This window comes from Molothrus ater, chromosome 3 (genome assembly GCF_012460135.2).
Source record: "Molothrus ater isolate BHLD 08-10-18 breed brown headed cowbird chromosome 3, BPBGC_Mater_1.1, whole genome shotgun sequence".
Lineage (NCBI taxonomy): Eukaryota > Metazoa > Chordata > Aves > Passeriformes > Icteridae > Molothrus > Molothrus ater.
Window position 1 is genome coordinate 12,770,452 of NC_050480.2, and position 9,068 is coordinate 12,779,519.

General features: G+C 45.8%; 1 protein-coding gene across 1 annotated transcript; it reads right to left on the minus strand.

Moving 5' to 3' along the window:
- Window positions 1-499: 499 nt before the first annotated feature.
- On the minus strand, window positions 500-8,863 carry PCARE (photoreceptor cilium actin regulator). Its single transcript, XM_036381408.1, is given in 3 exon segments — window positions 500-629; window positions 5,146-6,676; window positions 6,679-8,863. Coding segments are annotated over 3 exon segments (3,846 nt in total).
- Between the last annotated feature and the right edge of the window lie 205 nt (window positions 8,864-9,068).

Sequence of the window (9,068 nt, forward strand, 5' to 3'; positions counted from 1 at the left end):
TGATAAACACCTAGGGTAAAAATGTGGCTTTGCTGAAGCCGTGGATGTTTTAATTGCAGTAACACTCAATTGGCTCAGGGTTTTACCTCCCTCCTGGAAAAGTCACATTTTACACAGATGTGATGCCTACTGAATAAATAACGTGTTGAATAATGATTAATTTGTGTTAGCTTTTTAAAATCTATTGTCTAAACCATGGAAAAAAGGACTTGGCTATAGGTCCTGTCTTCATCAACCAAATTTGCCTCAGACTCACCCAGCCACAAAGTGTTTCTTTTGCTCCATGTGGATCTCTGAGCAAATTGGCATGAAAGGAGAAGCAGCTGGCTGGTGTTTCATTAGATTGTTGAGCCCAGTCTGGGGTTTTTTATGCAATGCCATTTCACAGTTTCCTTGCAAGAGAAGATGAAGCCTTGTTCTGGAGGCTGGGCTAAGGCTGTTTCCTCCCTCTGGTGTCTCTGTTCTTGCTTGTGCCTCTGCCCCTGGGGTGCTCCTGCTGTCAGTCCCTCTGCAGCCCCTGGCCCACGACGTAGAGCTCGGGGTGGGAAGCAGATCTGCTGGACTCTCTGCTCTCAGGAACCCCAGAGCTGTTCCACGAGTCACCTGCTTTTCTAGGGCTCTTCTCCAAGCTGCAGAAAGAAAGATGCTTAAGAGGCTAATGAATCATGACTTTTTACAACAGCACTGATTAGAGCATGTTAACCCAGGAAGCACAAAGGCTGCACGACAACCTGTCATTCCCCACACCCTGTCATTCCCCATCTCCTCCTGAGCACACTCTTTGTGTGCACCATCCAGATTTTGCTCTCATCCTGCCAAATGCACTGTACTCTTCCCTCCCAGACCTCTCCTGGGAAGAAAACATTTTGTATATTTAACAGGGGGTCATTGTGAGGCTGGGTTTCCCTGCAGGTAAGGGTGATTTGAGTGAAAAGTATTGTTTCAGACTGCTGAAGGAAAGGAAAGGTCTTACCTCTGATGTGCATCTGCCTAGCCTGGTTACAGTGATTTCTGAGCACACCAGTGTAGCCACATTTCTCTTCACAGAGAAAAGCAGGGCACAATTCTTCCCAAGAATATTTTTGGGTTTCACATTCTCTGAGCCTCAGAGAAAGGAAAACAATTCTTATCATTTGTTGTGCCTGTGTTTGTGCAAAAGTAGAATGCAATATGGAGATCGTTTACCCAAAGTGATGGTGTTTTGTTTCCTTGTGTGTGTGTGTGTGTGTGTGTGTGTGTTGGGACTGTTGGGTGACAGTCAGTGGGCAGTTGTGTAAAGAGTTGAGTGCTTGGCAGATTCAGTTTAGATGCAATGCAACATAATGTAATATAATATAGTAATATAGTCTAATAAAGTAACTAATTAGCCTTCTGATAAGATGGAGTCAGATGCATCATTCTCTCCCATTGTCGAGGGCAAAAATATCCACTGTACCCCAGCATGACTGTGGGAGGGGAATTCTGCTCTTATAAATCTGCTACTCTCACTCTGCTGACAGAAGCACTGAGACACAGAAAGTGTAAATGATGTTCTTGAGGTTGCTCTGGCACTCTCTAGGGGTACAGGGACTTTATGTATCAAGACTGATCATAGCAGTGGATCCAGCCATAGGTATCTCATGCCCTGTGCCTTCCTGCTGCAGTGTGTGAAGTGTGCTCTGTGCTGCTGCAGCTCATTCATGGGGTTTAAACTCAACATGGGGAAACATTTCAGAGCTATCTGGGAATCATGACTGCATTTTAAGTGTACAAACTGCTAAACTGAATGAGCTTTCAACTACAGACAAGCTGTTATGTTCCTCCTCTTAACCGCTAGGACTTTAATGATTTGAACTGCTAAATGAAGAGATTTGTGATACTTGTCCAGTCATGAAACTAATCCAGATTCAAATATCCCCCAGTTGCAGAAGGGCTCATTTGGGCTACTTGCTTTGAGCCTGATTCAGTCAACCCAGTCCATCCTCAAGCTCTCACTGAACAGTATGTTAAAGACAATGGCATTTTATCTTCTCTCTCTGCTCTACCACTTAGGAAAGCAGCAGTCTTGATGAAATACTATTTTGTTAAGGTGCATACACAGAAACTGTGCTGCATATTAACAGAATTTCTATGAGCAGAGCAATTGTACATGTTGTGCCTTACTGAGATGCCAATAATTGCTGATTGCTGTCAAACGACTGAACTTAGAAACCAGCCAAGTTATCTCAGCCTGTCCAACCGCAGGCTGGTCAAATGGGAACCAGCTGAACTGACTTGAGAACTGAAGTTCTTGTCAAGTAAGATTCAAGATTAAAAGAAAAGCTCCAGCTCCAGCCCTAGTTAGGGCTACTAACATTTTAAGTCCTGCTATTCCTTATAACATGGGATGGGCAGAAGGCGTGCTTGGAAAAAGTGGGTTTTGCTTCCTAGGAAAGCAATGAATGTTCAGGAGACACACAAATCTGTGCACAACACTGACATTTAATGCCCATCAATGTCAGCTTGCAAAATAAGATGGAAGTTGCCTCTTTTTTTGTGTGTGTTTCTGCTAAAAGGGGGTGTGTGGGAGAGGCAACTCAGCTGCCTCTTTTTGCTTGTACAAGCTCTGCCAGATTATCTTTGGCAACCTACTTCTCATCAAATGGATGTTTTAATTTGGTGTGGGAAAAGTGGGGGGATAAATCTCTTATATCCCCGAGTTTGTGAGCCTGGGAGACACTGGATAACTCACTGGTCTTCAAAATTTCTTTTCCCATGAAAGATTGATAGTATCTCAGGTTTGACTCTGTGTTCTCACCCTTCTACTAATGAAGCAGCTAATAGCACAGAAAAATAACACAGGAAAACACGATACAGACCAAAAAAAGGCATTGTTACATTTTAAAAGAAGAGGTAAAGCAGGGGGAGGAATGAAGGAAAGCAGACTGACAGCTGTGTGGTGATGGCTTGTGAATTTGAGACCAGATGCAAACATAGCTGGAATGACGAGGTTGAGGTTTAGGTTTAGACATTTTGAGATTTTCCTCTGCCAGTTACAAAGCAAAGAAAGTCCTGGCTGGTTAATGAACTTGGTGGAGAAAGATGGATCAGAGTGTGGTGCTTTGTCTATTAAGGCACCTGCTAAAAGAGCAGGGCTCAACATCTGCACAGGGTGATGTGGTGCTCACAGCTGGGGCAACCACCCCAGTCCTGAGCAGGAGGAGAGGACCTGAGTGATGTGAAGAGCTCTCAGAGTTTTTTCCCTGTGTTCACTCCCAAAATGGTCCTTCTCTGCCCATCAGCCCATTGGCTGTGATGTTCATTTTAGGCCATTCAATGCAAGGTCCATAAAATTTACCCCAGGCAGCTTATTTTGGGTGTAAGAAAACACACAGTTGTGTATTGCATCTTAAATCAGTGTGTGAGGTAATTAATGGTCTAAATTTCCCTTTTGCTTGTGTTGATATAAATTTGGCATAACTGACTGGTACTACTGTTGATGTTCATTGGGATAAATGATAAGCTGAATTTGACCTAGGATATATTTAGTTCTTCCAAAATACTTGTAGATCATAACACTAGGATATATGACTTTTTTCATGAAAGGGATGATTTTATTTACAGTGAGTTGTTTTGTATTACTCACTATACTCTGACAGACTATGATAGAAAGATAATACATCCCATCGAAGTATAAATTAGCTAGCAATTTATAATAAAGAAATAAAATGCATCCATAAAACTGCCCCAGCTTTTGTCTTGCAAGGTTTTACATAAAAACTCTTTTGAAAACATTAATTTCTGCTGGCAGGCACCAGACTAGACAAAGCTGACTTCACACAGTACATAGAAATAACAGAAAACCCAGCAGCACTGCACAGGAATTTTAGGAAATATTCAAATGTCAGACTACAATGCAATATTAGAACTGGGAATGCAAAATGGTTTGCATTTCCCAGTGTTTTTTACATGTTTTGTTCAGCATATTCCTCTACTGCCAGCAGGGGATACTCAGTCCTTATTCTGTCTTTGGGGTGGGAATGCCTGGAAATCTGTCCTCAGTGCTTGTGACTGTCCCTGTGCTCACAGTGCCCTGAGTGCCTGTACAGCTACAAGTGCAATTTCATCCTCTTGGGGTTGATCTTGCAATCCCTCTCCCTTCTCAAGGGAATGAGTCATGGGACTGCAGCTCTTCTGGGACAAGAGCAAAAATACTGCTCATGTGTGGAAAGGTTACCAGAGAAGCTTAAAGCTTAATTGACTTACACATCCTAAGATGTTAAGAAACTAGAATAACAACACTGTACTTACAGGCTGTTACACATCTTTGAGTAGTCCCAAATACCCATTTCTATTTTGATTTTATGATTTTTTTTTTCCTTAGGTGATAGACAAAATTTAAAGCTAAGCCCAGTTTTTTATTAACAGGCCACCACTTTTTGCAAACATGGAACTGACATGTGTTGATGTCTAGATTTATTTTTCAGAGCAATGAATCTCCAGTAGCCATGGGATGCTTCTGAAAACTAGGCTTGGGTTGTTGTAAGCAGACTTGACATCAGCACCTAGGTCTGAAAGTGTGCACAAGAAGCTTAAAATTCCAGCCTATAATTTTGTCCACACAGATCCTTGGCTATATATGATCTGTCTCATTCTTACCAGCTGAATTGAAACACTGTCCCACAGCTTTCAGATGACAGTTTATACTGGATTAGAAGCTGATGATAGAACAACACTCCTCCTCTTGGCTCACGCTTATCTTCTCATAAATATGTATGTTTATAATCTGAGGGCTAGTTCAGAGCTTTTTAGGAATTGAATGTGAATGCCATTAGCCCCCACACAAATAATGGGAGTTCTGTGCCATGAAACCAACACTGAATTTTTCCTGGAGTGCCTGTCACAGCTTATGTGTAAGAGTAAGGCTTGAGCAAGCCATGGAAAGTTAACTCTTCCCTTCATTCAGACTGGTAGTCTACTGAAATCTGAGGCAAGAAAATAGAACAGATTATTTCAGTTGGAAGGGACTGACAATGATCATACAGTGCTATCTTTGCCCAGCCATCTTTTCTGCACATGAACAGGACACCCTTCTGGGAAACCTCTTAACAACTTTAAATTCCCACTGGAAGTTTAGAAAGCCAACAGGGTGCTATAGGTCTGCTCTTCTGGCACCAAGTTCCTTACCTTGCTTGGTGAAGTGCAGGTTCACTGCCAGCTGTCAGAGGAGCTGGGAGATGAGGCTGGACCCCTGGGCGGCGGTCGGAGAAACTTCTCCTCACGAACGGCTGCGGGTGGCTGGTGCTCAGGGACAGCCTCCTGGTGCGGTCACTGGGCTGCTGGAACAGCAGGCTGCTCCTCTGGGGGTGTCCTGCAGCTTCAGGCTGGCTGCTCACCTCAGCAGGGCACTTGCTGGGTGCCACTGGAGGTCTGGCTTCGAATAAGGAAGAGGTGGCTGGGCAAAATATGGAACGGACATTGCTGCCCCTCTTGGAGGAGGAGAGCTGGTGCTCGTCCCCAGCATCCAGCCCAGCTCTGGGCCCCTTGTAGGAGCGAGATGGGGAGGCTGGTGGGGAGGGGGTGCCGGGGAATGGAGTGGGGGAGCCTGCCAGCCGCTGTGCTGTGGCTGAGCTCTGTCTGTGGCCCACAGGAGGGCTGAGTGGTTTTCTCTGTGGTGGTGGAGAGGGCAGCTTCTTCTGTAGAGGTGGGCTGGGCACCCTGGGGCTGGAGGGGGGACTAGGTTTCCTCTGCATGCTGGGTGAGGTTGGCTGAGTGTTGCTGAAAGCGTGCAGAGAATGTCTGTGATGCGCTGGGGGGCTGAAAAGCCGTTTCTCAGTTGGTGAAGAAGGAGCAGTTCTCGTTGGGGAGACCCTCCTGGTGAACAGTGAGCCCTTGTCGCCGCTCCGGAGCGGCTCGGGAGAGCCGTGCTTCTGGCGCAGCACTGAAGGCGCGGGTGGGCTGGGCCCCTTGCTCTCTGAGCGGCTGCTGTCTGGGGTTGAAACCCCACTGGGGTTCTGAAGAGGAATGATTTTATGGGTTTGCTTGTATAAATCCGCAGCCTCTTTCCTCTGGGTTTCCAAAATCTCCTCCTGGCTGGGGATGCGCACACTGGTAGGGTTCAGCTCCAGGGAGTACCTGTGCGGTTTCTCATCCCCTGACCTGCTGCTCCTTAGACCTTTATTAGTCACCCCACTGGGGCCACTGATATTTTTGCTTGGCAGTAAGTCAATGGACTGAAGGGAGGCTTTCATTTTTGGGGAAACTTGTGATTTCTTAGCAGCATGTAATTCTGGTTTGGTGGTCTTTTTGGCATCTTCTGAAGAGTTTCCTTCTATTCTTGCAGTTTCTTCAGGCTCGGATAAATTTTCAGAAGAAGTGTCCATTAACATTTCAGGTGGTGGTGGTGGCAGGTTCTCAGTGTCTTCATCAATCTCTTCCTTTGTGTCCTTCTTGCTTAATTCTGCAGGTGGTGCAGGAAGAAAGGCATTTGGAAAGCTAGAAGAAACATCACTGGTGTTTGTGTCTTCTACTGGCAAAATGCGATGCTTGAGATTTAAAGGTGCCAGGCCTCTCTGAAAGGGAGCGGTGGGTGGGATGACTGGAAGTCCAAATTTTCTGATGCACTTTATTGGTCCTAATGATCTTAGAGGTTTGGCTTTTGCAAGATCATCAGTAGGACTGAAGGTTTCAATCAGTTTTTTGACAGACTGTCGGGGGTACAGCTGCTGCCACTCAACATTTGTGCTCCAGGAAGCTCATTTTCTTTGCCTCCTGATGTCTCCTGGATAGGCACAGTAGCTATTACAGGCTTCCTGACTCTCTTTTCATTCAGGACAGGATTTTGATCAGATGTGAACAAAGGGACTTTATCCTGGTTAGGCAGGATGCTGAAATTTTTTGAGAGGCCTGCCTTCAGCTTGCGGGAGGACCTAGATGTAACTTGATCATCCTGCAAATAAGGTGCTGCTCTTGATTTCCACGACTCCAGGTTGTTAGCTCTATCCTTTCTGTACAACATTTCCAGCCTTTTGCTGAGCTCCTTTTGAGTCCTCTGAAGCTCTAGGAGAGTCGGGTCCTCTGCCTGGCTTCTGAGGGACTCCTCTGACCTGGACCGTCGCTGTTTCCCAAACCTTCTCTGTCTGCCTGTTGCTGTACTGGGCCTCTTTGCTAGGACTGCTCTTCCACTCTCATCCTCTATCCACTCCTTACGCCTGGATTTAGCTGGGACAAACTTGATTTTTTCACTAATGGCATCTTTCATCTTCAAAATGATTTCTTCTGTATCTGCATTCTCTGTCCTTTTGATGGACTGCCTTTGAATGTTATCAGTGAGCGCAGGTGAAGACAGGGACCTCGGCAGAGCATCCTTCCCCATTTCTGATAAACTTGTGCTGTCATCATCCTCCCCCAGCGTGCTCTCTTCTTCATCATCATCGTCATCATCCTCATCCTCATCTGAAGGAAAATCTGTTGATTCACAGATTTTGAAATGTTCACCTTCCTGAGTAGAATCAGACTGCAAGGAGTTGTGGGAACGGCTTTTGCTCAAGCTTGCATACTGGGGCATGGTAGAAGTGCCTTCTGCTACTCCACCCTGACAAGAAGTCTCTTCCCTGCTTTGCGCAGATGAATGAAACAGATCTTTAAAATGCCTTCCAAGAGCACAGCCATGGGGAGCAGCTGTGCCCATGCTCACACGCTCCGCGGTTCCGGCATGCTTTCGGGATGGATGTCCATGTGCACAGGACTCACCTGGCTGTGCTCCATGCTGGCTGAGAGCACTGAACTCTTTGAGGGATTCGTTGTCCACACCAATGCCACTGTCCTCAGAACAGAGAGTCCTGTCATCACCGTGGGACTGAGAGGATCCCACAGTTGAGGCTTCGAGCAGCTTTACTGTCCGTAGCAGGTGCTCATCAAAGCTCTGCTTTGCTTTCAGTTTGCCTTCCAAGTTGCTTGCAGCAGACTGCAGGTAGCTGCATGTCTCCTGCAGGGCATTGGACGTGAGGGAGGCCAGCATCCCACTCACCAACTGCATTTTGTTCACTGTGTACTGCAGTAGCTGTTGCAGAAGATCAGGGTGCTCCTTCAAATTGTCCTTTCCAGCCGGCCATGCCAGATTCCCACCTACATCCTTGAGAAGACTTTCTCCATCATTGGCAATTTCTTCCAAGAGCTGGTTGATTTCATCAAAGCGAAGCACGAGGAAGCTGATCATCTGCTGCAGGAAGAGCTGAGTTTGGGTGGCCTGGTTGGCCATGTGCAGAATTGTTTCATACTTGGACAGGTTGGGGTGTAAGTAGGCGTATGCACTCTGGTGAGCCTTGACGAGCAGCTCTGGGAAGTCCACCTTCTTCTCTGTCTCACATGGGGCCACAATGGACTTTTCTTTACTTTTGTTGGGTTGACCTTGCTTTGCCAGCTTATGGGTTTTTTTCTTCTTTCCTTTCTTTGGGATTTGCTTTGCGTTGCTTTCATTCCTGTCGTCCCAGATGAAAGCCGATGCTTCTGATTCACAGGAGGTTTGCTTTCTGATCTCTATGGACTCAGTGATGTGCTTTTGAGACTCAATCAGCTCAGACATAATGACTTCAGCATCTGTGGCTGTCCTCTCGATTTTCTTGTCTTCCCTGGAAATCTGGGAATCTGAATGAGCCTTGGAAGATAAGTGCAAATTATCATTTTTGTCCAGCTCTGATAGTCTATCCTCCTCCTCTTCTTCCAGGTAGTCCTTCTTCTGAATCCCATACTCATCAATAGTGTAGCAAGATGAACCTTTAACCAGCAGAGGGATTCCTTTATCTCTCGAATCAATCGGCAAAACACTTTTGGATTTATTCAAAGCCTTAAGACCAATTCTTGCAGCAGTGCTGTCAGTCTCACTGCGAGAAGGTGTGCAGCCCATCTTTACTTCGTCTTTATTTTTGATCAAAAATCCAGAACACAAAAAAAAATCAAACTCACTGTGTCATCCTGAGCTGCAGACTGTCCTGTGCCTCAGGAGTTCTCCATCACGATCCCAGTTTTGTTGTCAGTTTCCTTAGCTGCTCACCTTAAAATCCCAGGTGCTTATTGCATAGGGTCTGCTCTTGAAGTTGTGCCCTGTTCCA